Source organism: Corapipo altera, unplaced genomic scaffold (genome assembly GCF_003945725.1).
Source record: "Corapipo altera isolate COAL_440 unplaced genomic scaffold, ASM394572v1 75, whole genome shotgun sequence".
Lineage (NCBI taxonomy): Eukaryota > Metazoa > Chordata > Aves > Passeriformes > Pipridae > Corapipo > Corapipo altera.
The window spans coordinates 4,739,748-4,767,156 of record NW_020884887.1 but is presented as its reverse complement, the minus strand read 5'-3'; the positions used below and the strand labels follow the sequence as shown (position 1 = coordinate 4,767,156).

The 27,409-nt window shown below is 50.8% G+C and overlaps 1 protein-coding gene across 3 annotated transcripts in view; it reads left to right on the top strand.

Moving 5' to 3' along the window:
• The window catches only part of ARHGAP26 (Rho GTPase activating protein 26), a 115,789-nt gene extending 88,782 nt beyond the window's left edge, over positions 1–27,007 (top strand). Inside the window, exons 21-23 of one of the 3 annotated variants that reach the window (XM_027643344.1) lie at positions 18,383–18,493; positions 21,052–21,143; positions 22,943–27,007. In XM_027643344.1, coding sequence (XP_027499145.1) covers positions 18,383–18,493; positions 21,052–21,143; positions 22,943–23,031 — 292 coding nt within the window. In that variant the 3' untranslated portion in view covers positions 23,032–27,007. Of the gene's footprint in view, positions 1–15,714; positions 18,494–21,051; positions 21,144–22,942 lie in introns of those variants that run through there. The other 2 variants (XM_027643345.1, XM_027643346.1) reach the window with 2 other exon arrangements.
• Positions 27,008–27,409: the final 402 nt, after the last annotated feature.

Genomic DNA, 27,409 nt, shown 5'->3' with positions numbered 1-27,409 from the left:
TCTCTGACTGTTGTCAGTACAGTTGATCTCCGGCCAAATCTGTGCTGTTGCTTCTGCTATTGCTTCCTTCATCTGGAAAGTTCAAGGGAAAAAACAGCGACCTTAGCAATGCCTCCCTGGGGATGGCCGAGTTATTTACGAAGTCCCTGAACTCGCCACAGCAGAGCCCTCGCGCGATGGCGGCTCCGCTGGGGGAATTTCCTTCCTGCCGTGGCTTGGCCAGGCCTGATAGCATTTTCCCACAGAACCTCCCCTCCTTGTCATGTGAAGATCTGCTCAGATCTTCAGGAGCTGAACCCAATTTCCTCCTGGTGCTCCTCGGCACGCCCCTGTGCATCCCTGCGGATCGGCCGGCAGGAATGCTGCTCCCACCATGGCAGCTCATGGCCTCGCTGCACACAGCGACCTTCTCAGTTCAGGGAGACCTTCCTTCCCACCCCTCCAGTCCTCCCACAGGCCTCAAACACTTCTAGTTCCTGTTCATCCCCCGTCCCCTGAGAGCAGACAGGGACATTCCTGATTTAGCTGGATGCCGGTGGAGGGCTCGGCCAAGTGCCAGGGAAGGTGCTGCAGAGATGGTGAATCTTGTTGCTGTTGGCTTGGCTGGCACCAGGGTTGGGTTTGGAGGTCTGGGGTCCAGCCCTCACTCCAGCAGGTGGGATGCCTATGGGCCCTGCCCATCTGGGTACTCCCAGCAGGAAGGTAAGTGTGGAGCAGCCAAGACAGGCTTCATCCAACTTCATCATCTGCTCTGCCTCCCTCCTCATCATCACTGCCACTAAACCCTGAGCTGCATGAGCACCACACCGATGTCTCCTCAGCATTCCTGGGAGCAGGACTGTGAGGCCCAGCCCCACGCCGTGCCTGCTCCCTGTGGATTTTCCTACTGCGGGTGAGCTGCCTGGCAGGAGCGCTGTGGGGGCAGGATAGAGCATCCAAAGGTAGGACACTTCCAAATCAAGGTCATGCTTTACATGTGTTATATGCAGAGTAAAGATGCATCTCTGTCTCATATCTGCTTGAAGCTCTGGAGTCAGTCACGTCCCATTCCCCCAGTAGGATGGTTTTAGTTTATTTATCCTTTAAGGGGAAAAAAATGGTGTGGCTTATCATAGAGCAAGGTTTGTGAGCCCAGGTCTTGCTGGGACCCAACAGGGATTGTTTGCCACATTCACAGTTTTTCAGATTTCAAGAGTTGCCTCTTCATAATAATTTCTTTCTTAACAGAAGTTATAAAGAAATTCAGCAGAATAAATCAGTTAAAGCTGTGTGACACTTTGGAGAGCGGAAGCACCATGCTGTTCCCAAGGGATTAGGTGAGCAGCCTGGCACTGAACCAGGTGCATGTGCCAGTTCAGGGGCCTCTAGTTCTGCAAAGTAAAACAGGGCCAAGCAGGGCAGCACTGGCAGCTTGTGGCTCTGACAGTGCTTGTGGCATTCAGTGCTTTTCCTCAAATCCAGTGATTATGGGATAATTTGTGCACATGCAGGAACACATGAGTTTTTGGTCCATGTTGAGCTGAAGTTTGAAAAGTAAGTGTTAAAGTGAGTAGTACCACAAGGCAGAAGTTCTTTATGACCCCAAATATTTAAATCAAATGCCTTTAATCCAGTCTTCCAATGAGGCATCTGACTTAATTGTATTGTGATTAAACTGTGTGTACAGACGTCACTCACCCCTCTGTGCCTGCTTGCCCAGGAGCAAAGGCTGTGCCTGTGGTTTTAACAGCTCCGTGGGGTTCTGCCCTCCATGGGCAGTGGTTGGGGGGGGGGTGGCTTTGCAGTGGTGAGGATGAGGAGAGTGAGCAGGGCTGCCAGCAGTGGGTCTGTCCCCACCCCTGCCCTGTGGCTGTGGGCTGGGTCGGGGCAGGGTGTCTGAATGGTGCCAGTGTCCGGTGGCTCCGCGGGGCTGCCCAAATAATGTCTGTATAAAGCTGCTTCTGTTTTTCCAAGCAGCTGAGTAATCTGGGCTTTGCAGGAAGCCTTGGGCAGCCACACGCTCTGCTGCAGGCTGTGGCATCTGGTGCTGCCGTGCAAGGGTTTCTGGTGCTCCCCTGGAATTACCAGGCCCACAATTACGGACTGTGGCCACAGGGAGGGTCTTGGGGTACCTTAGCCTTTGAGCTCCTTCAAACACTCTGCCAAATTCTCTGCTGGTCCTGGGAGACTCGTCTCTGGGCTCTGCTTCAGGACTTTGGGTTTTTTCTTGCACTCTTCAGTATTTTCTGTATTTTTTTAGCTGTGGACCAGGGCCATCGTGTTGAGGCCCCGTTCAGGACGGGTTGGCTCTCCTGGCAGCCCCGACGAGCTGACTGACCGCTGAGCTGGGAGCCTGCACTCACCCAAACTGGGGAACTGCAGGGAAAGGAGTTTGGTCATTTTGATGTTCTTACTTCTTACTAAGTTGAAAACCAATGTTCTTGTGGAAATAACTCCTGTGGGTCTTAGTGGGGGGCTCTTTGGAGCACAAACATTGAGGCCTACAGGTCTGGAGAATTTCTCGTGGAGGGAGCACCCATGCGCCCGAGGTGGCCTTTAAATGTGCAATGCTGTAAATTGTGAGCACCATCTGTGAAATGAGAGATGTTTGTTTGAGCTTCTGTTTACAAAAGCCTCTTGGCTCCCTGCTAAATGCTCATGTATCCCCCAGGTCTGCTCCACCGGGAGCCGCGCCAGTTCCTAAATCCCCCTCGTGAGCGTGTGTCGCTTCTTCCCTGGTCTCTGGGCACGATGGTGTTACAGCAGTGGCTGTGCTGGGGATGAGATCCCCCTGCCTCGGTGCTGGTACGCCTGTCCCCCTCCCCAGGGGAATGGGGTCCTTCTGACATACCTTCCCTGGAGCACAGTCCTCCTTCACCAATCCAGAGGGAAATGGTTTTGCTGCAGGGCGCAGGCTCTTCCTTCCCAGCCACCAATCGGGCTTTTACGATGGGAATGCATTTATTTATTAGGGCTGGGTTTATTTTTATGGAAAAACTGCTCTGGGCAGGAGTTGTACTGGGTGAGTCAGCGGGACTGTCCTGTGCCAGGAGCTGTCACTGGGCTGTGGGTGCCTGGAGACCGCAGCTGGTTCCCGGGGCCACCAAACCCCAGGGAGGCATTTGTGTCCAAAGCAGCAGTGTTGGGTTTCTGTATCCCACTGGGTTTCTGTGTCCCGTCAGGTTTCTTTATCCCATCAGATTTCTTTATCCTGCCTGTGTAGAAAACATGGCAAAACCTGAAGGAGAGAGCACAGACACATACCTCAGCTGAAGTGGAGGAAGTTTTCAAACTAAAATACATGATCATGAAAACTGAAATATTTAAGACTGTGGGTTTTAAATCTTTTAAGAGAAACACGGTGCTGTGGCGGCTCTGCCTGGGCAGCCTGTGGTGTGGAGGTATTACTGTAGATAACCAACACCTTGATTGGAGTTTGCTTGTGTTTTTTCTCCTCTGTTTTATTTGTCTGTTGATCTCATCTGTGTCCCCTGTATCGTTCAAAGCGTTCCCTGTGTGAGGGCCCTGCTGTACTGGGGTTATGAGCAGCTGCTTGGCATGCTGAGGGCAGGTCAGAGGTGGGTGCTGCAAATATGGGCAGCAGTAGCCATGTAGTGTTATACACACAACCTCCTTAAAATCACCTTCTAGTGCTTAAAATAACCATAATGCCTCAGTCTGAATTAGCTGTTGGGTAGTGCTGGGTGCTCCTGGCCGGCCTCTTGTCCCGCTGTCTGCAAACTGAGCAACCTGTGTGTGCAGCTTGGGGAGTAAACAGCAGCCAAAACAGGCCGGAGGGGTCAGTGGAGTCACAGGAATTCAGTGTGCTCTCGCAGTCATTTCTGGCTGTGCAGGGCTGGCGAAGGTGGGCTGGGGCCAGCTGAGGGTCAGCCAAGAACTCTATGTGCAAACGGTACCCATGGGCTGCTGCCTTGGCTTTTCAGATGGGAGGGAGTGCCAGAGGCACGCAGGGAGGGCTGGGGTGGGTGACAGAGCACTCAAGATTCCCAGCTGGCCTGTGGGATGCTTGCCTGGGTCCCAGGATGCCCCGTTTCAGGAGTAGCTGTGCACCCCTCTGTCAACTTGTCATGGGTGAGTGCCAGGATGAGCTGCTCCATCCACCCCTTCTTGCTGCTGCTCCACAGGAGGGGAAACAGCAGTTATTTTATGCCCAGCAAATGGGACTGTAGCAACTTCCAGTGTCTGAAGGGGCTCCAAGGGAGCTGGACAGGGCATGGAGTGAGAGGACAAGGGGGAATCACTTTGTACTGCCAGAGAGCAGGGTTGGATGGGATATTGGGAAGAAATTCTTCCCCATGAGGGTGGTAAGGCCTTGTCACAGGTTGCTCAGAGAAGCTGTGGCTGCCCCATCCCTGAAAGTGTTCAAGGCCAAGTTGGACGGGTCTTGGAGCAACCTGGGATAGTGGAAGGTGTCCCTACCCATGGCAGGGGGTAGAGAAGGAGATACAACACCACCCTAATGCCCCTGCCTGTGTTCAGCAGTGTCTCTTGCTCTCCACAGCTCTCAAGGCCCATCAGCATTCCCAGTGGTGGTGTCCATTCTCACCCATGGGCTCAGGGCACTGGGCATAGGGACCAGGCTGAGCCCCTCATGCTGCCAGCCTGCCCCACCCCAGGCTGTTTGCTGCCCCTCCTTCACCGCAGGGACTTGGCATTTAGGGAAATAGTAACCTTGGGAAACTCAGATTTAGTCAGAGCATGTCTATTTGCATTTAACTTTATTTTCTCACTGACCAAGTATGGCTATTTCTTACCCTCCATGAGTATGGAAACAAACGAGCAGCAGATCTAAGGTCTAGTGGTCATGAAAAAATAACCCAGTTAATCCAAGGAAGAGCAGTTATTCCCACATGCTTTTGATTTACAGGACTGGAATAAATCTTCATTAAACATCCCAGTTAAAATTGAACATTTCTCCTTCCGTGCCTGAAGATGAGAGAAATTTCAAATATTACTGTATTTGCAAAACAGCCTCCACCAGGGACTTCTCTAAGTGGTTGGGAGGGAGCTGTGGGGCACTGGGAGAGGGAACAGCACGTCAGAGCCATGGGACTGGGGCGATGCTGCACCATGTGAAAGGCAGCTCCTTCTTCCCATTGCCCCATCCCTCTGCTCTGCTGTGAAGTCCTTCATCATCCCAAATCCAAGTCCAGCAGGAAACAAACCAGTGCAGAATCATGGAATGCCAGAATGGTTTGGGTTGGAAGGAACCTTAAATCTCATACAGTCCCAATACCCTCCATGGGCAGGGACACCGTCCACTAGACCAGGTTGCTCCAAGCCCTGTCGAGCCTGTCTTTGAACACTTCCAGGGATGGGGCAGTGTATCAAACAGGATAGGGTAGGGTTGTTTGGAATAAATGATCCCTTAAAAATGCAAATGACTTTGTCAGTTATCAGCTGTGACACAAAAAGCATGTGAGGAGAAGTAAATAGACCTTTAAATGCTGCTGGTTCCTCCCTGGAAGAACTGGATTGAGCCTCAGGAGAGACCAAGCAGTGCCCACTGTGCTGTGTCTGCCCATCTGTCCTCATCCAGAGGGGCTGTGATGTGCCAGAAATGAGCCCTTAACCTTCCTGACCTCCAGTTCCTTTTCCCTTTGCTCCCAGGCCCTTGTTATGCTGAGGTTTCATGGCTCTCTGTTCTCTCGTTCCTGTTGTTTATATTCCTGAAGAATAATGGCAATTAGAGGTGCAGAGGCGCAGGAGCAGGTCCCACCCTCATCCTGCCTTCCCGGCAGCCACTTTGGGAATGGCCCCCTGAAATGGTATCTCTGGGACTTCTGTTTAAGGAATCTGCTTATAAATCAAGTGCTCCTGTCCCCAAGGAACCTGGATTATCACCTGCTCTTTCCCACCCTGATATTCAGCCCCAGTTTTAATTTGGAAAAAGACCAGGAAAACGCACTGGTGTTTTGTATTGCCATGTGTCATGATAAAAATGGGATGGTTTGTGCTCAGAAGAGTCCAATTCAGGAAGAATTTCTTTGGAAAAGGGTTGTCAGGCATTGGAAGGGGCTGCCCAGGGAGGTGGTAGTCACCCCTCCTGGAGGTGTTCAAGAAATGATTGGACATGGCACTCAGAGCTCTGATCTGATTGACAAAGTGGGGATCAGTCACAGATTGGACTCAGTGATCTTGGAGGTCTTTTCCAACTTGAATGACTCTGTGATTGTGTGAATTCCTCCTGGGTGGGAGAGCAGGTGCCCAGGAGGGGATTTCAGGGGCCAGAGGCTGGCAGGGATGGGGCTGCCAGCCTGCCTGGAAGGGTCCTGTATTTCTCTGGACTCTAAATGCCACCTGGGTGGTGCCTGCCATAGCAAAGACATTTCTTTTTTACTTCATTTTCTGTTTCTCTGACATGGGTGGAAGCTGCCTGGTGCATTTGGGGTGGAGAACGTGGGACTGCGAGGAATTAGGAACTTGATTAATTACAAGGCTTTGGGTAAAACAAAGCTGTTTCTTCTTCCTTCCACTGCATTGTGGCCGCCTGGCCGGGAGCCACTGTGGCTCCAGAGAAAGCCAAGAGCTGGAGAGGCGTGTCAGGGCCAGCAGCACAGGGCTGGGGTCCCCCTGGGACCCTCGTCTGCCACTGTGTGTCCTCTACTGCCCTTTGTCAGGGGAATTGATTCTCTGAGCACCCTTAGGTGGGGTACAGCAAACCCCAGATGGAAACTGGGGCTGGAGGGCCGTGTCTTCCTCTATCCTAGCTCTGTGCAGTCATGCAAAGTTCAGCCCAGATCCCCAAACTCTGGGTTTCTGCCTAATCTGGGTTTGGATCGCTAAGGCCAGCCCCGAGGGGCAGATCTTCGGGCTGCCAAACAATAAATGGCATTTTTTAGGGATTATGTGAAATCTTGTAATCAGAGCTGCTCCGGAAAAGCCTTATCTAAATTGCTTTATAAGAGGAGCAGACCTCTTCCCAGCTGCAGTCGTAGGCTGGGACTGGGGGCTTTACACCTGGAATCTGTGGTCCTGGTGGGGTGGGATGGCTGGAGCTGGTGCAAGAAGTGCCCCCAACCTTGGGTCAGCAACCCTGGCTCGTCAGCAAAGTTGCTGCTCACAGTGTTGCCTTCCAGGCAGTGTCACGATGCACAATTATTTTTTCTCCCCTCCCCTTGATACCTCCTCGTGTGGCTTTTTGGGATTTGCGTCTTTCCCATCTTCTCACAGAGGTCTGAGGTGCTGTTGCTTTGCTCGTGGGAACAAGGAAAAACCCTGGGACACCCCTAAAACCAGATCTGCTCATCATTTTGTCTGGAGGGCAGAGTGGTTGTGGCCAGGAACTGTCCCAGCAGCTGAAAGTCAGCCTGTGGCATTTGACATAGAGTGGACTGAAGTTACCCCAAATGTGTTTCCTCTCCTGTTTGGAGTGACAGGAAATATTAAAAGTTTATGAGAAAAGAATAGGGACAGCACAGCAAAACTGAGGTGTCAGGTTCTGCATCCAAAAGAAAACTGGGTTTGCTGCAGTGGCTCATCATGAGCACAGTGAAGGGTGGTTGGCAGCACTGCAGGGTGGGCTGGGGCCTGGGAGAGGGGAAAAGGCCAAATTTTGGAAGAAAAAGGCAGATGCTCCAGCCAGCAAAGTCAACATCCTGCTCTGGGGATCTGCTGGAGGACCTGGGCATTCCCAGGAGCAGGGATGTTGCAGGTATGGGGCAGGGATGGGACAGAGATGGGGTAGGGGTGGAGCAGGCGGCGCCAGGCACTGGATTTTGTGTCTCAGACAAGGATTGGTTTGAGCTCAGGAGGAGCAGAGATCATTGCCAGGTTAGAACAGAACCCGCCTATCTCCCAGTCCTCTTAGTTATGAAAAACTCCTTAAATTCCCAGTCTGCTGCTTGACTGATTCCAAATGACATAATATTCAAACTATCTTATGACTTATTTATTTTTTTTTTGGTGCAGACTGTTTCGAGGGTGTCTGGATGTTTGTTTCTTTTAAAACAGTTTTAGCTTGGGAGTCCTAGATCGTGCCTGTGGTGAGAGAGCTCAGTAAACCAGAGTGATTCAGGGCTCTGGCAAATGTCCTTAAACCTGGCTCATGGAAAACACAAGCAGCAAACTCAGTAAACTCCACAGATAAATATACCTGAGGCTTATTTGCTGATGGCCATATGTCTTAAATTTTCTATATATATACATATATCTCATACAAAGTTTGATCTTGATCTTGGAGGTCTTTTGTCAGATCTTAATGATTCTATGAATTCCTTCCCATGTTGCATTTAAATAATCCAGAATTTATTTCCTGAGCATCTGTGTGCTTGCATGAGGTATTTTAAGATGTGTGGAAAAGAACGATGCTAGTGGGCCACAGGAACCAGGATTTGTTTTGAGAGGGGAGAGGGAAGTGACAAACTTCCATTCAAGGTGGGATGTTTGGGCAAGAGAAGCCCTGTGCCGATGGGATGCCGCCTCCACCAGCCCCTCTGAGCTCGTAGGAGGAAAAGGTGGGATCTGTTCCTTTGCTGTGTGGGATTTTCACATGCCCTGGAGTTTGGCACAACAACTGTGCAAAGCTTTGGCTCTTTCACTTTTCAGTTGGCTCTTGGTCTAGAAACTTTCCACAGATTGAACTTGAAAATTAAGCCACATATTCTCATAAAATAAGTCTTCAGCCCTGTGGCCAAGCCGATGTGATCCAGTGGTTGTATGTCAAAGTATTTTCTCCAGGCTCATCCATTAAAACAAAAATAATTTGTCAGACTGAGAGCCCTTCACCAATGGGGTCAGGTGCTCATTATTCCTTTCCCAGCTTTGAATCCACTGCCTTCCTGTGTCTGTGGGTGCTGTTTTCCGTGTGGGATGTGTGGGTGGCTGCAGGAGACAGACAGACAGACTGATGGCGTCTTCAGAAGCTCCACACTGCAGATCATCCTGCAGCTCCTCCAGCCTGACTGCCATAATCCACAGCTTTTCCCAGTGCTGCTTCTCAGGAGACTTCTCAGAAGTTTCTGCCTTTGAAGAGCACTGTTTTGTTCGGGTGATGCTCTGGGAACATCTAAGGGTGCTTCTCGCAAGCTGAATTAAATTAGATTTCCCCCCAAGAGATCTAAAAAAAGCACCTTAAATTTCAGCAGCACATGATGCTTAAAAGGCAGCTTTCTGGAAAGCCCTGGAAAAAAAAAATACAGACCTTGCATTCCCATTGCTTTCCTAATTCCTGTAATTACTGTGGAGATCGCTGCATAGCAGCATCTTCTTCAAAGAAACTGCCTCAGACAAATATTGGCTACTGGAAATTTTACTTTCAAATGGAGCAGAATTTCAAATACATCCCGGTCATTGTGGGGGGATGGATACAGGAATCAAAGATGCTGCAACAAAGCCTTCCCCGGGGCACTTGCAGGCACTGTGTGTGCTGAGTGCGTGTGATGAGTGCTCTGCACTGGTGTGTTGAGCTCAAGATCATCATCCTGCCTTTCCTTTTCTCTCTCTCCTCTTCTGCCTGCCTGCCCCCTTTGATTTCAGAGTCCTGGGATTTTCTGTTTGGTCTGGTCTGCTCAGCCCACTTACCCAACTCCACTCCCAGCTCTTCTCTCAGTCGGCATCTGAGTTTCTCTTGGGCAGAATCTCAAGCACAAGCCCAGCCAAAATTTTTATTGAGCCTGCTGAAAGCAAAATGATGGTACATTAGGTCTTCCTGCCACCTATAAATGTCACCTTGGATGAAATATTTTAGCGAAACGGCCGAACGCATTCTTTAGTTTCTCTTTCTGTGGGGAGATCGAATTCAAAATCGAGGATGTAGCCCAGACTCTGTCTTGTAAAAGTCTTTTGACGGCTGTGGGAGTGTTTTTGAGGCAGTGCTGGCCTCCAGCAGCACCACACAGGCACTAGAAGTGCTGAAAACGTCCCAAACCTCCCCAGTGGCCCGGCAGCTCCAGCTGCCAGGGCTGGGAAGGAGCTGGGCTGTGGAGCGGAGCGTGAGCAGGGTTCAGATGGGGACCACCCCCGCGGGGCGGCTGTCCCGGGGTGACCACCCCTCCCGAGCGATCCGATTTCCCAGCAAAGGGCTGACAATTCCCCCTGAAGGGGCCGAGGAGAACAGGGCTGCTCTCTCACAAAGACATCCTGTCTCCTCTGAAAGGAGATCCCTGTGCCTAATTAACTTTATAAATTAGCTGGAGCTGTAACGGCACCGCTTTATCTCACCTGGGGGTAACCCAATCCCCTGGCCGTGCTCACCCCGCTGTGCAGACACTGGTGACAAGGCTGTGCTAAGCTGGGACATTGTCAGGAGTGCAAGAACCGCTGCCAATTCCCCGCCTGCCCCCGCACACTGGCACCGATCCCACTCCCGGCTCAGCACCGCGGCTCCGGAGGGAGTGAGGGATCCACAGGCGTCCAGCAGGGAAGGTGTCCTGGACGGTGTAGCCAGCAGTGGGAAAGGAACTGACAGGAGAAAGGAGCAGTGTTTCATCTTTTGTTGTTGCCTGCATCAGCACTTGCTAAAACATGAGCACCAGTGGCTGTGTCCCCTGCGGAGGAGAGGAAAATCCCTCTGGATTCTGACCACACCAGGCTGAGGGCTGGGAGCGGGGAGAGGGGAGCGAGGTGTGGGCACAGAAAGCGTTGCCTGCTTCAAACAGTGCCTGAGGATCACACTAGAGACTGACTCTGTGGGAACCCTGAGGAGCAAGGAAAGTTTATCCCCTTTTTCCCCCTTTTTTTTTACTGCAAAGATGCTCCGAGTGCTAGAGCCCCTCTGCTCTGGAGATAGGCTGGGAGAGCTGGGGCGTTCAGCCTGGAGAAGAGAAGGCTCTGGGGACACCTTAAAACCCCTTCCAGTGCCTAAAAGGGCTCCAAGAGAGCTGGAGAGGGACTTTGGACAAGGACCTGAAGTGACAGGATAAGGAGGAATGGCTTCCCACTGTCAGAGGGCAGAGTTAGATGGGATATTGGAAAGAAATTCTTCCCTATGAGGGTGGTGAGCCCCTGACACAGATTGCCCAGAGAATCTGTGGCTGCCCCATCCCTGGAAATGTTCAAGGCTGAGTTGGACAGGTCTTGGAGCAATCTGTTCTAGTGGAAGGTGTCCCTGCCCATGACAGGGGGATGGAACTGGATGGTCTCTAAGGCCTCTTCCAACCCCTGCTTGAGAAGGAGGTTGTGTTGGAGACCTCTGGGGGGACTCTGGGCACAGCAGTGGGTACAGCACAGGGAGATTTGGAAGAGCACGAGGAATAAGAAGTGGGAAAATAACCAACCGAAAGAAGTGAATTGAATGTAATAATCTTTGCTGTATTTTATTACTGGGAAGGGTTCTCCAAGGATACATGTCCAGCTTGGTGGTAGGGAGAGGAATTGAGGCTGGGCCAGTAAACTGGGAGGGTTGTGGTGCTCACACCTCCCAGCTGGGCTGCACTGGGAGGGGATGTGCGACTGGAGGAGGAGGAGGAGAGTTTCGCTGGTGAGAGATGCTGTGGCAAAAATGTTATTACAAAGTTTGGTGTTTTCAAGTGAAAAAAGGATGAAAAAAGAAAGAACAGAAAAAAAATGGGATTTCTTTTAATAAATATGATAAGGTTGGATCATTTCAGTATTGTGGTTGTTGGGTTTTGCAGTGAAATGCCCTGCTCAGCTTTCGTAACTGATGTTTTCAGAAAGCTGCAAAACAAAGCAGCACGAGGCCAGATGAACAAAAGAAAATCAAGGAAATCAAGTAAATGCAGAAAATTATTATGCAGTGGCTTTACTCATCTATTATTCTTGAATCACCTTCTCAGGCCCAAATAATCCCCATTGTTTTTCCCACTGCGTGTGCCCTACGTGGGCAGGTGTTGGCTCCTTACGCTGCGGGGAGAATGTTTGTATGGTAAAAAATGAGAGTTTGATGAGGCTTAAATAAACTCTCTTTGTTTTCTGTTAGGATTTGAGCCTGGAAATGGCCTCCTATCAAGTTATGTGAGGAATATTCCTTAGCCAGGAATGAGTTTTTTATGGTTGGGAGTAGCTGTTCTGGTCATTTCCAGAAATTACTTAAAAAGTAAAGGGAACTTCTCTCCCTTTGGAGAGCTGGCAATACCAGCTTGTGGGGATGGTTACTGCTGCCGTCCTGAAATCTCTGCTCTCCTTCATCCCAAGATCTCTGCCCTCCTTGGGTGCTTGCAGAGCATGGCTTTTCCTTTGGGGCTCCTGTGAGAGCCTGAGGCCCCCTGGGGCAGAGCAGGCAGCTCCCAGCATCACTTCCCTTGGGCAATCCCTCCTGGCTCCCTGCCAGCAAAAGGGAGACTTGTTTTGGGGAAATAAAGACCAAATCCCCTTGCCCTGCACTCAAAGCTGGGCTCCCAGGGCGGTGCTGCAGGGCTGGTCCTGACAGAGCCTCGGGCAGGGGGTCGGGGCTGTCGTCCCCCAGTGCAGGGTGATGGTGGCTGGCAGCAAGGACAGCATCATTCCATATCAGTCACCTTCCCTGCAGCTCCAGCTTCCCGAAACGAGGTCACCCTCAGCCACATACCTCAGGTCTGAGCTGCTTATGTCTGGCAAACCTGGCTCAGCATTGGAGCAGGGCCGCCCAGTGCACAGGATATGTTTAGCTCAAATATTTGGTCCTACCAACCCCTCCCGGCTGATCTGGGAGCTGTGCTCCCACAGGGACTTTAATTTCCTTCATTTTCCAAGAGTCCCATATGGTTGTTGGAGTGGCAGATGGGAGAGTTTTCTTTTCTGGGGGGTGTAAGATAGCAGTGCATTGAATGCCAGGGAGAATGAGAGATTTCTGAAGAACTGTTGAGCTCTCTTTAATTGTGAACACAATTTGTTGGTGACTAATGCACCCAGACTTGGAGAATTACCTCGTGTTAGAAGCTGCAGCACGATGGAGAAGCCGTGACTAAGATGCTGGCTCCTGATTTACCAACACTTCCCTTCTAAACTGCCAGTTTGGCTTCCTACTGCCACATTACAACTTTTCTATTAATAATTAAGAGCTTTAACACAGTTTGAAAGCACTCAGTTCAACATAAAACCCTCCAGCTTGATTTTGAGTCTGCTGAGAGCCTTCTGGGCAGAAAGGAAGAGTTAGGGGGGATATTGATGGAGCAGAAAATACAGCTGCTGAGCAAATGGTGGAATGAGGCAGAACATGCCCCTCTGCCCCACTCAGGTGAAATGCCACCTGCAGAGCTGCCTGCAGCTCTGGGGTCCCAGCACAGGAAGGACATGGACCTGCTGGAGCGAGTCCAGAGGACGCCAGCAAGGAGATTAGAGGGATGGAGCATCTCTGCTGTGAGGAAAGGCTGAGAGAATTGGGATTGTTCCGCCTGGAAAAGAGAAGTCTTCAGGGTAACCCAGTTGCCCCTTCCAGTTCCTGAAGGGAGCCAGCAGAAAAGATGGAGAGAGACTATTTACAAGGGCCTGGAGTGACAGGACAAGGGGGAATGACTTCCCACTACCAGAGGGCAGGGTTAGATGGGATATTAGGAAAAAATTCATCCCTGTGAAGGTGGTGAGGCACTGACACAGGTTGCCCAGAGAATCTGTGGCTGCCCTGTCCCTGGAAGTGTTCAAGGCCAGGTTGGACAGGGCAGGTTGGACCTGTGGTTGCCTCTGTTCCCCTGCCCTGCCTGTCCCACTTCCAGTGCTGGTCCCACATAAGAGCAGTGACTGGTGGGTCGGTAACTTGCTGGTGATGCTGGTAATTCTCTGTTATAAATGAACTGTGTAACTATTAATGAAATACTGTTCCACATTAAGATGGCACGATGCTCCCGTCACCTGGATCTCACCTGCTGGGGAGGACACCTGTGCTGACACCACGCTGGTCCTGCAAACTTCCTTCCTGCAGTGCCTCCAACGCTTACTCATGCTGAAAACACATCCATTGCTTACTCACTCACTTTCTCCAGCATTAACAGCAGGCTGTAAGCTCCATGCCAGAATTCTGTACCAAACCAGCACAGTCATCACATCCCTCTGCACCACTGAGCACCATCCGGCTCCGTTTGGAAATGGGAATGTCTGTTAAGTGAAACAACAACTCCAGCTCTCCTTCCCAAAGTCAGGACTCATCTGGTCTCTCTCTTATTCCAGTAGAAAAGCTTTTAGATGATTTATGAAATGACTAAAGCAGGGAAATATTTCTACATGTGGGAACTCAGCCAAGCAGCAAAGTGACAAGACACACCCATGTGCTGGGTGTCACCAGGATTACAGAGGGACATGTCCGTGCTCTTGGAAAGAAGATCCTGTAATCTGTGCTGATGGAGATGGAAATGGGGAACTGGTAAATGGAGATGTGGGGAAGGTCCATGCTGAAGAATTTGAGCTTTTTTTTTTGACCAGTTTGGTCAAGCAGTGCTGACCACAGGGCATTTTGGCTGCTTATTTCCCTAAATGTGTCATTGTTTTCACCCAAATGACCATGCAGCAAGATAACTCCCGAGAGAATAACTCTGGAGAGAATTTATCATTTTTCTTGTGTTAAAGTACCAAACAGAGGAAGAACCCTGCCAGTCTGGAGCCCTGTGAGCTGGTGGTCAGGTAGGGGGTGGTGTGTCACTGACCCACAGTGCAGCCAGTGCCCAGGAGCTGCTTCCTAGAGCCCATCCATCCACTCCAAGCTTTGCTAGGACCTGCAGCACTGCATGAGCTCCATGAGCTTCCCAACCCAAGGCTGCGTCCCATTTCATTCAGGCAACAGAGCCATGTCTGCTGGGGACCTGCAGTCTTGTCCTTGTTTCAGCAGAGTTGAAGTGCCCTGGCATTACGCAAAACTGTAATTTTCTTTTTTCTGGTTATCTTTGAGAAGAACCTTATGTTCTGCAGCTTTGTTCTAGAGGAATGGATCAGGGAGTAAAGGGCTGGATGATCCTTGATGTATTATGCTGCAGTCAGGTACTGATCATGTCAGAAAGGGAATATTGTTGTTTTTCTTGAGGTGATTTCATGAAAGGGCTTTAATCCCTCAGTGGGCTCTGCCCATCCATAGCTGTGAGATGTTCTGTGTCAGAAATAGCCCCAAGTTCCACAAAAATAAACAACAAGTTGTAAACATGTTTGAAGTGGAACTGATGTCCTCTCAACCCAGAGAACAAAGCAGCAGAAGTTGTCTGGAAACCCACTGAGAACAGTCCTTCAGAGCTGCACATGCCTGGAGGGCCTGAGCTGGGTGAGGAAAGTGAGGCAGCCGGGGCGGATTGCAGAGGAAGAGGAATGAAAGAGGCAGGTTATGAAAACAGGTTAGAAGAGAGATTTTTTAGCTCCAACAACTCCAGCAGAGTTTTGAAGCAAGAGTTACTGCTTTTTTTAACATGTTTGGGCAGCAAATTAAACATCTGAATGAGAAAGGCAGTGTGTATGGCAGGCACGAGAAGCAGGGAGGAGGATTTAGCTCCTAAATTCATTTCAAAGTACACTGCTGGAAGAGTGGGATTGCCAGAGGGATTGCCACATGCAGTGGAAGGTGCAGGTGCCCCCGCAGAGGCTGTGGCACAACGCCCTCCTCACCCTGCCCATTCCTGGCAGAGGTCCCTCCCCACGGGGTCTCAGTCGCTGCTTCCGAGGGCACAGATGGACCAGCAGGAAAGGCGAGAGCCTCGGGATGCCTTGGGCTACAGAATCATGGAGTTCCCTTGGCTGCTTCTGCTGAGGAAATGTCCATTCCCACCTTGGAAGACTAATTTGAGCCACTTCTTTGTTTGCTGCTTCTGGTGGTTTTGGTTCTTAGCAATTTTCTCTGTTTTGTTTCCACTGTGCACCCAACAGGAAGAGCCCCTCGCAAAGCCCTCCCGAGTAAGAAGAAAGAAAAAAAAAGGTCCAGATGACATTTGCTGCCTGCAGGCAGCAGCCAGCACTTCCCCCCAGCCTCTCACCACCTCTGCTCTTTTCATGAGAAACAAAGGAAATTGGATCCTACAAGAAAACTGTTTTCCAAAATGCCAGAGATGCTGGGATAGTCCATTTGATTGCATGCACTGACATCTCCAACGAGACAGGACTTGGGTCTTGCACTTAGATAAGCTCAGAGTGGAGATACTCAAGCAGCATCTTGAAAATAAAGACCTATATTTCATGGAAGGGAGATGAACCCTTTGTGTGCATCATACCCTGAGGTCTGTATGTGCTGGGCTGCAGTTCAGGTGGGTCCTGAGGTATCCATGGGTTCTTCTTGAGGAAATGTGCTGGACGGACTTGCAGAGCTGTGCAGGAGCAGCTTGGCCATTGTAAGACCATGTTCATCTCTTCTGTGAGCAGCCTGATGGGAACAGAGTGGTCTGCACACCAATTAGTTAACAGTTCTCTCCACTGGTTTGGTGGACATGGACAGTGTTTTCTTTGCCACCAAGGATCCAAAGACACCAAAATCCTACTCCAAATTATTGATAACTTCTTAGGCAGAGGCTGGCCTGAGTGCCAGTGCTTGCAGTCGAGCTTTTTTACCCACCATTGCAGACACATCTAGAATCCTGCTGATTGCATTCCCCACTGCCATTAGCGTAGCAGGTGCGCAGTTGTGGAGCGATGACAGAGCGACTTTAGGGGAAGTGAGAGCTGCATTCTTTTGACATGATTTCATCTCAGAAAGTGCATTGGGAATTTCTAGTCCCAGAGCCCTGTACAGTTGGATTTTCCTTCTGTCGTGCAGTGAGGACAACCAAGGCCAGTGGTGGAGGTGGTGGCTGTCCCATCGCTGGCGCACCCAGTGGGATGTCATGGTGCCCCATCCCACACTGACACACCCAGTGAGATGTCCTCTTGCACCCCAAGCCCTCTGCCTGCAGCCACGGTGGGTGCAGTGGCAAGAGGGCTGGTGGGTGTTGGTGGCCACTCTCAGTGGGTCAGGCCCAGCTACATTTTAGTCACCAGCTCATCACCCCTCCAAGTTCCACCTTGGCCAGGCTCCTCTCGGAGAAGAGAATTATTGTGCCATCTGTTCACAAGAACTGATGCTTGAAGGGTTCATTTTGGCAATTTGGGATGACTTGGTGGTCTTGGTAGCACCTCCTTCTGTTTGGAGGTGGCAGTAGGTTGAGTATCTGGTAAGTACCAATGGCTGTCAGGTTTGCTAAAGACCAAGGAAAACAGGTAATTACTCATTTTTCAAATGACAGACAGTTTTATTGATAAAAAATGCAAAAAGATTGTTCTCAAATAACGATTATTATTAGCAGAACATTTTGAGGATCTCTGGTTATAGCCTGCCTGTGAGCATTCCCTGTTTTCCAGCCTCTGGTGCTGCACTGTCATATCCCATTTCTATATGCATATAATCCTCTGACATAATAAAGGTGTTGCCTGTAATTCATCAATGTCTGTTGAATCCAGTGACACAGCTCCTACGAGGAGTAAAGCCAAGAGTTTGGCCTTAAGCAGGGGTGGTCCAATTTCCAGGAGGAAAGTGTCCATGTCATGAATATCCCTGTGCGGTGGCAGCCAGAGGACACTACAGAAGGTTAAATTGTTGGTCTGAACTGCTCCAGCAGGGCTGAGGTTCTCCCACATGTTCTGGATCCCCAATTCCCTGTATCCCTTCCCTCTCCCCTGGGAGGCCCCAGCTCAGGGACAGGGATGAGGACATCCTGGGGGTTGCCCACCTCATCACAGATCTGTGTGATCAGAGGTACTGTCTCTCTCTCAAGGGAAAAAACATAAACCATGATGCTTTTACAAAACTTCTCGCTTTTACAGAAGCATTTGCAGTGGAGAGAGGATTTTCTGTTGTTTTATCAGGGATAGAGTTTATAATCTGAATTGGACAGGGAATACCAATGAGTTCCTAAACATAGAAACAGTAGATGAATCAGAGTCAAACTGGTATTTTAGTACAATAATTGCTTTTCAGCGAACCAGAGAATGACCTGAATCGAACAGTTTTGAAGGAACCAAACACTTCTGCATGCATTTACCAGTTCAGTAAATTGATTCAGCTTCAGTTGACAGCTGTGTCTTGAAAGTGAAGAGCTGTTTGCATGAGGGGGAAAAAAAAAGAGTTCTGCGATGTAAAACGTGGAAAACATAATCAATGACATTTTTATAGCACCAACTGCATGAGCACTGCAACAAGTGACATACAGAGGGGGTGGAGGCTGGTCACAGGCATCATTAATGTCCAGAACTACCAGCAGCTATTTATGGCAGCACTGTGGGAAATATAAGGCAGGTAAGTGGCTGGCTTGCCATCAGTGAGACCCCTCCTCAGCAGAGGGGACGATGGAGCAGGGGTTAATTGGAAGATCCAGCTCTTGTTGTCCAGAGAAATGCAGATCCGGCCTTGAAACACTTCCCAAGGTCTTGGCACTTCATTTCGTAGCTGTGTCTCATGCTCTGAATACTCCCAAGGCACTTGCTATCGTCGGCTGTCGTCTCACTGTCTCTCGGTTGCTGTTTGTTGCTGTGGTTGCACGTTGATAAGGTCTCTGGTTATGTCTTGCAGCCCTCAGAATCCAAGCCCAACGTCACCCCTCTCACCGTCCTGGCCCATGTTCTCCGCGCCATCAAGTCCTATGCCCACCTCCTCTACGTCCAGCGACTCATCCCCCATCAGGTCTGTTGCACAATTCGCTTTGCTTTTTGTTGCTTTTGCTATTTCTGTTTAATTTCCCCAGTTTCTCCCACTTCACTTCCCTTTCCCTTTGCATGCTGCTCGAACCCCTGCAACACAGCTGTCTACACTCAGCAAGAGAGCAGCTTTCAAACCCTTTTCCCCAGGAGAGACCCTTTGAACCCCCCTGGGCCTCTGGGAATCTCCTGCCCAGGCGAGCAGGAGCTGGTGCTCACAAGGTCGTGGCCACAGTGCCCGGTGTCGCTGCTGGTCTTGGTGGTTTTCTCTGGCCACTTCAGCTCCTGAGTTGGCTTTACTCTGCTCTGCAACAGGTAAGAAGTGTACTACAAGGAGTAAAGAGCCTTTGAAAAGCACAGTCATCCCCCATTTTCTGGCCACTGCTTCATCTGGGATCTGAGGAGGGTGAAGGACATGGGGCAGCACAGGCATTTGCTGCTCTCTGCCCATGTCTGTGTGCTTGGGCATCTCTGGAGCAAATTGGTCCTGGAAGTTGCAGATGGACCAATGGAGGATTCCCAGTGGCCCCTGGAACAGTGGGTCAGGGTGTGCTGTGTGCCAGCCCTGTGGGGTCCCCCCGGGGTGCCAGGAGCTGAAGCGGGTGCTGCAGTGCCATCGTGCCACATTGTGGACACAGGGCCTGCACTGCAGGTCCCTGCAGACACTCAGTGTCACTGCTGGGCCATGTGCTGGGTGCCCTCGAATGGAATTCCTCCTGTCTGAGCCCACCCTGGCACAGTGGAGCAAGAGGCTGTTGCCATTCCCGGCTGATCGTGGCTCCCAGTCCTTGGCAGGTGCAGAGCTGGGGCACCAATCCCTGCACTTGGGAGATGTGTCAAACCTCTTCAGAGGCCAAGCTCTTTCCCCACACCTGCAGCCATGCAAATGCTGCTGCCCCTTGGCAAGGCACTGATTTGTTCTGCTGCATGTCTGTGGAGGCTGCCAGTGCATGATGCCCTGTGAGCAGCCTTCCTCCTCAGGGTCAGGCTCAGCAGCCCCCAAGTGCCCACAGAAGGGCAGATGGGTGACACTCTGGAGTGCCATGCTGGCCTTGGACCATGCTTGGAGGCAGGAACTGAACGAGAACAACCATCAGGGTCCCCAAAAGCCCCACAGGGCTTGGCTGGGCACAGTGACAGCCAGAGAGCAGCCAGTGGGCAAGGGGCAGGTTGGGTTCAGGGATGCCAGGCTGCAAGGGTTGGTTTTTGGGGAGAAAACCAACAACTTGAACAATTCAAGGCAGTAAGCCTGAAAATACCTTTTGTTTTTCATCTGATGGTCTCTCAAGCACTCCACGTGAGTGGTGCCTCCTTGGCAGTGAAGGACCCTCTGGAGTGGGAGGACTGTTTGCCCATCCTGGGTTTTAAGTGTTTGGGAGCTGCTTGTGTCAGGCAGCTGGAATTCTGAAAGGAGAGACCTTCATTTCAGGACTCTTCACTGCAAAGCCAAAACCATTCACAGCTCCCCTGGTTTGGGGTTGCTGTGGAAGGGAGCTGGTTTTGCCAGAAAGCACTGCTGCTTCCCTGGGCTTGCTCAGAGGGAACTCTGAGGAAGTTCAAGTCCTTGGAAAGATAAAAGCTGGTGAAAGCACTGACCTGAGAATGATGACGCCTTGTTCCCCACCCCAGCAGCTCCTGGGGGCACTTCCATCACTTCTCTTGGCCATGTCCCAGCTGAGCAGCCTGCAGAGTGCTGGATGGAGCTGGCTGGTGGGGTGGTCCAGTGCCTGGGCAGGTTGGCACTGTCACCGTCACTGTAGCCTGGCAGTGTCCCAGCTTTGCACCAGCCTTGCTCCAGCCCAAACCCAGAAGGCTCCATGTGTGGGGACAGCTTTGTACGCCTGCGCTTTGCTGGGGGGACCCTGAGGTCCCTCCTTTTCCCTGCTCTGTCAGTGGATCACTCCATTCCTGGCTCTGTGCACTCCGGTTCCCTCCCCCGCAGCGTGGGCACGCTGACACTTCCAGCAAAATCTAATGGCTGTTAAATCTTTTTTACCTTCAGGTACAGTCTCTAAAGAAGTGCAGCAAATTCTTCATGGACCTGCTTGGTTTTCTGTTTTGAAATACCTTTCCCCCAGTGCTGATTTTTCTTTGAGAAATCTTGTGGTTGCAGCTGCACCCGGGAGTGATGGGTTTGGCAGAGCGGGGCTGGTGACACCTTTGCTCTGTTTCAATCTCTGGTTGGTGATGGCCCCTCAGAGACTCACAGAAACATTCCAGCTCCAGCCCAGTGCCTGGAGTTTTCCTGGGGACCTTGGCTTGGGCTGCTGCTGTGTGGGCACCAGTCTGGGCTCTAGTCCTCGTAGTGCCAGCTGGGGTCAGATTGGGATTTACCTTGTGGTGAATTGTGGCTCATCCCCAAGAACCTTCAGCCTCATCTGGTGTCTTCCTCATGCTTCCCCCAAGCAGTGTAGCCATGGACCCTCACAGAGCAGCAGAGGCCTCTGGACCCCTCTTCAACAAGGACGTGGCCGCCCCTGGGCACAGCAGGGGGTGCTGGTCTGTCTGGGTGGTTTTGTACCAACCTCTGCCCTCTCTTTGCAGCTCCCCACTGCGCAAAGCCCGCGCGCTCTACGCCTGCAAAGCCGAGCACGACTCAGAGCTCTCCTTCACGGCCGGCACCGTGTTTGACAACGGTGAGTCCTGGGGGTACATGGGCTCATTTTTCAGTGCAATATTTAGGATGTTGTTCCTGGAGTGTTGGGAAAGCAGGATGGCAAGAGCTGTGCCTGTACCAGGTCCCTCCCACGGGTACAGACCCCTCTTCTGAATTCAAGGGAGAACCCAGTGAGCTGGGACTGCCCCAGTGTTTGCTGTACACAGAGCCATTCCTGGAGGGCTTCTGGGTAAAAAAGAGATTAGATTCCACGTACCAGCACCAGAAATATTCTGTGCAGTTGCTGTCATGTTTCATGCAGAAGATGGAAAAGTATCATGTGCTTTGTCCCTCTGCATACTGAGCACTGGAATAGGTGGGCTTTGCTTAGTGAAAGACAACGTTAATGAACATAGATTTTTCTGTTTCCTGCACCAAGTATCTGTGCCCCATGGAACTGAGCAGCTCTGGCTTAGTTATAATCTCAGTGTAAAGAAAAGATTTTTTACTACTTTCCAAGTAGTTCTTGGCTTTTATATGTTATGCATTGTCATTTGGGAAGCTGCTACCACAGACACTGGTTTTGCCCTGGGATATAGAGGAGAATACAGCAGAAAGGGGAAGATAATGAGTCCATGTGAATTAAAGACAACCCCTCATCTAAGCAGCTCCATAGTCATCTAATAAATAAACATGGTCTCCCCTTTGAGAGCCCGTGGGAATCAGAGCAGCTCGGAGGGGAATTAGGAGGAGAACAAGTTTGAATTAAATACATTATGTTTGCTGATAAAAATCAATGGATTATTCAAGGGAAAAAGTACACAGTGTGTTCCAGTCACTCAGCAGCGCAGTCGGGGCTCACGTTGGCTGGAGTTAGAACCAACACAGCTTGGTGGGAGTCTTGCTGTGATCAAGGGGCTTTGCAAACCCCAGCAAAGGCAAACAGATCTCAGAAATACATGCAGACAGGTACTAGTTGGACTTTAAGGTTTGTGACCAAGCAGCAGCTTAATCCAGTGGGGATATTGGAGTACTGCTGCCCACAGTGAGCAACACCCACATGGTCAATAATGGCACATTTGAGAGCTCCAGTTAAACTCGTGTCTTGTCCAGGTTGGTTCCAGACATGGCGTGAACAGTCAGACCTGCAGAGTCACGGGAGGCTGGGGCAGCTCTGAAACACTGCATCGGTGTAGCCCTGGCCTGGCTCCTGCAAAATCAGCAAATTTGCAGGAGTTGATTGAATAAAGAAAGGCTTTTGAGGACTGATCAGGTTTCTGGTTGCACACAATCAGATTGTAGGGTTTACTTTCCCGCCGGGAGCATTCGCTAATGCAGTTTCCCTCCCAGACTGGGCCAAGGCCGAGCCAGGATGTGCAGGGTTACGATGTGACCATGCTCTCCAACCTCAAAGAGATTTTAGCCCAAATCTGGAGAAAGTTCTGAACCCCTGTTTTTATCCCAAATGCTTCACTTCCCTCAGCCCAGCAGCTCCAGGTAGTATGTGGACACGCCATCTGCAGCTGAGTGTGTGGCTCCTTGATCGTGTGGTGGGATTCACTTGGGGAAGGAAAGGCCGAGGAATCCCACGGGAGAGCAGGCACAGACAGAGCACTTCAGCTGTCTGAGCCCCTTGGTGTGTTCACAGAATCGTCGAATGGTTTGGGTTGGAAGGGACCCCAAAGCTCATTTTTAACTCTGTTAGTTTTCCTTTCTTAAAAATAAACACAAATTAAAGGTCTCACTCTCTTCCAAGAGCAGCTTTGATGTGGTCAGCACACAAGGAGCAGCAGCCCCAGTCCCCTCCTGTAGTGACCTGCCCTTTCCTTCTCTCCACAGTTCACCCATCCCAGGAGCCTGGCTGGCTGGAAGGGACCCTCAATGGCAAGACAGGATTGATCCCCGAGAACTATGTGGAGTTCCTATAACTGTGGGTTTGCGCAGCGCCACTGCTGAGTGTTCCATGGTATCCATGGCGGAGTCCTGCAGGCCCCTGTGTGACGTGGGGTGAGGACATCCCTGTGCCCGCTGGATGGATGTTTGTGTGGATCATGACATGCTCCTCTCCTCCCGGTGTGCACTCCAGGGCTGCATGGGAGCAGTCCTGGGGAGATGGAGAGATGCCCGAAGCCCACATCCCAGTGATGAGAAAACCAGGAAAGGCACAGCTCCACACTGCAGCCAAGTGCTCCAAGGGGCTGAGCCTGCAGACTGTGAATGGCACAAGAGCCCCCAAGCCGGGTGTTCCTCACAGCAGGACCATTCACTAGCTGCATGGAGCATCAGTGGGAGCTGGGGGACCCGCACTCACCAGTGTTCCTGCCAAGGAGGAGCGGCCAGCAGCAAGTCCTGTGCTCCCAGATCCCTCCCTGCATTCCAGCTGGCCTGAGTGACACTCTCCATGCTGCCAGGGAGCACCCTGACCTTGGGGGCAGGGGAAGGGTTGGGGTGCTTTCGGCTGACACCAAACCCCAGGCTGGGGCTGCAGCAGTGCTTTGAGGGGGCCGAGCCCCCCGTGGTGGCTGGGGCAGCCCCCATGAGGTGACCGCCCTCCTCGTGCCACCGCAGTGCCGGGTCCTGCAGGCGAGAGTGAGCCCTGGGTGGGCTCTGTGGGGGCTCAGGGCTGGTGGGGCTCAGCAGGTGCTGGCATGGCAGAGTAAGGATATTTTGGACCAAACCTCTCAAGCCCTTTTTTTTTTTTTTTTTAAGGATTTCAATTTTTGTGAGATAAACCTCAGTGCTGGGCGAGGTGAGCAGCCCACGCTGCCTTCCTGGTGCAGCCCTAGACAAACCCTGCTCCTGTTTTTTGGCTATTTGGTACCTCCATTTCCCAATTCCCATTGCACAGACACATCCATGCTCCCACCAGTGCCCAGGCCGCTGATGAGCCGTGTTGAAGCTGTGTCTGCCACTCTCCAGCGCTGTTTTTTAGGCATCTCCTTGCTTGCAGCCTGGTGTGTTGTCTGTCCGTGCCAAGTCTGTGCAGTGCTGCTTGTGCAAGGTGAATTATTTCCATCCTCACAGAGCATTTGCTGTTGGTGTGGCCAACCTGGGTTCTGTGGAGAGCAAAGGACGAGCCCTTCAGCTCCATCTGCCCTCAGAGGATGCTCTTGCCTCCATGGACACACTGCAAGGGCTCGGCAGAGCGAGTGTGCAAGTCCCTCATCATTCCAGATCATTTTTACGGGGGAGGGTGGAAGAAGGAGCCCTGTTTGACTGCAGAGCCAGGATATTGAGAGCTGGAATTATTATATTTTATAAAAGAAAGTCTCAAAAGAACCCCCAGCCCGCGGTGGTGAGTCCTGCACCAAAGCGCCGCTGCCGCCGCCCTGGGGATGGATGTTGTGGCTTTTTGTAATAATTTTTAAGACTCTGAGTGACTGAATTGCTGTATGTGTCACTTTTTATTTTTGAAAGAATTAATGTATAAATAGAGTATCTTAAAATATTATGAGGGAAAGATCTATATTTGATATTTTTAGAAGAGCTGTAATGAGAGAAGTGAAGGACATTTGAAACCTGTCACAGAGACGCTCCCAAACACACTGATCCCCCACCTCCCCCAGCCTTGGGCTGCTGCTTCGTTTGCTCTGTGGTGTCACTGAGAGAGGAGGGAGCTGAAATTTCAGCCTTCTTCACGTTTCTTCCACAGTAATTAAACTTCCTGGGCTTTTGTCTTGGGGGAAAAAAAAAAGAGGAAAAAGTCAATCATTTTTTTTCTGCTTTCCAGGGCAGGCAGCACAGATTGTTCCCACGGGATCACACCCTCTCCATAACACCCCAGTGCCTCGGGGGATGCTCTGTGCTCCTCACCTGCCTGGTGTGGTTTGGGCAGGGATGATGTTCCCCACCTGCCTGGTGGTCTCTGCTCTGAGGTGTTGGAAGAAGAGGGTGAGAGGTTTGTAGGGATAATGCCAGTGTTTCAGTGGCACATTGCTGGTTCATGTCCATGCTTGGATTTAATAGTCAACATTTGTGCTGTTTCTTGGTTTTCCTGAAGCTGAGGATGGGGCCAGTCTTCTTCCAGTCCTGGCATCAGACGGGGCTGGGCTTTATCCAGCTCTGGCATAAGATGAGGCCTGGCTTTATCCTGCCTCAGCATCACTCCATGACTGTGGCTGGTGCTGGAACCTTGGGGCTGCTTGGTGGCACTGGCCCTGCCTGGGGCAGGTGTAACAAAACACCTTCCTGGAGGGTAGGAGAGGGATGGGAAGGACTAATGGAAAGGATTTTTAAAAAATGCTTAATATTTCCTCTGTCACCACTCTTTGCTTTTGTTTGGAACTGTCCCATCCAGAGCTGCTCCTCCATCATCACTCCTGCCTTCACGGGATGCTGCCAGAGCAGAGAATGCTGTGGATGAATGGGAATTGCAAACACGCCAAAACCACTCCAAAAGGCATTATTTAGGGACACGGTATTTAAGGGCCTGTTTAGTGATGCTGTGTGAGCACCAGCACAGCCCACCCGGTGCCAGGAGGCTGTTGCCAGCCGTGTCCCCACAAAACCTTTCCATGCAGTGTCCCCTTTGGCTCCTCGGATGCTCCCGTTACTCTGAGGCAGGAGTAAGTTCCTTTCCCGAGGCACAGGGGAGCTTTTGGATGTGCTACCTAGAGGGTTTCTGGGAACAAAAGTCCCATGCAGACATATTTACAAGACGTCTCCTGGAGGAAAGGGAAATCAAGCCTAAGTTGTTGCTCTTACAGGAGAGCCAGTGGAATATTTTTTTTTAATTAAAACTTTCCAAAAAGAAAAATTTGGCTGGAACGCTTACTAAATGTTCCCTTTTTGGGCCAGCTTTAATAGTGTCGTAAACATCAGTTTATTCCAAGACAAATTAAAGATAGGAAATACTTTTTTAAACCAGCCTGACAGGGCATTTGATGCTTAATATTAAAGTCATCAGTCAAAGTGATACGAAAGCTGGGTGGTGGCATTGCCCATGGGCAGAGCCTCTCTCACGGTCCCTGGCCTGTCATTTTGGGCATTAAACCAAAAAAAAAAAAAAAGAGGTGGTGCAATAATATCTGCTGGAACCAACATTGGACAAGTCTCACGGCGCAGCCCTGCCATGTTTCAGGTCAAGGACACAAGTCTCACAAATTGGTGAGGCCAGGCCACCACGGTCCAGCCTTGGTCCCAGTGTCCCCTGACACACGTGGCATTTCTGAGGTCCCCACAGGCCCGTGGTCAGGCTGCCCTTGTCTCTTTACTGATTTTCAGGAGTTTTGAATCGGCAAGTGAAGCATCTCAGGTGGTTTGAGAGCACCCAGACTACTGCCAGCGTTCCTGTCACACCTCCCAATGCCCTGCTGGGGGCTTTGGGTGGGGTGGGTTGGATCAGGTTGGGTTTGGGATTGTGTTGGGTTGGGTTTGCATTGGATTTGGGTTGGATTGTACTCGGATTGGTTTTGGCTTGGTGGTGAGTTGCACTTGGATTGGGTTCCATTTGGGTTGGGATTAGGTTGGGTTGGATTGTGGTTGGATTAATTGGGTTGGGCTGGGTTTGTTGGGTCATAGTGGGTTTGGGTTGGGATTAGGTTGAGTTGAATTGGGTTTGGTGTTGGGTTGTAGCTGGATTGGGTTGTGTTGAATTGGATTGGGTTGGATTTGGGTTGCGGTTAGACTGGGGTTCCAAAAAAAGCATCCAAACCCCCTGGTTCATTGACAGCAGTTCAGCACATCGAGGGATCAGGTGGGTCTGTATCCAAGGGAAGACTTTACCTGCACAAACCCAGAGCCTGGTGGTGGAGGGACGTGGTATTTTATCAGCGAGCGTGTGGTATTTTAATTATTCTAATGAACCATAAACCTCAAAGCAATTATAGTTTGTACATTTGGGCTAATTCAAAATTTTAGCTTTTGGGAAATAAAGATTAAAAGCAAAGGGTTTTTTTTAAGAAATAGCTGTTTAAGGCTCTATTCTCTGGGTGAGGAGCTGATTGTTTGCAGATGAGCTCGGCAAAGCAGCTGGTAATTTAGCACAATGCTGACGGCTCACAAGGTAGCACCTACCTATTACTTATTGTAAATCCTCCCTCCTGCTAATGAAGCTTATTCTGCTTCTAAACCTCAGACAAAAGGGTCTAGAAAAATCACACCTGGGCTCTAAACTCACTGACGCACGCAGGAAGGGGGAAAAGTCTGCATCAGCCGGGTGTCCTGGAGACCAGCCGTGGGCTTGGATTAGGAGGGGATGGCAGAACAGGGGCTGGAGGTGGGAGCGAGGTGGAGTTTGAACAAACCCATCTCCACAGGGAGATTTCTGTGTCCCTGCTGCTGTGGGTCCATCTCTCTGGGAGACCC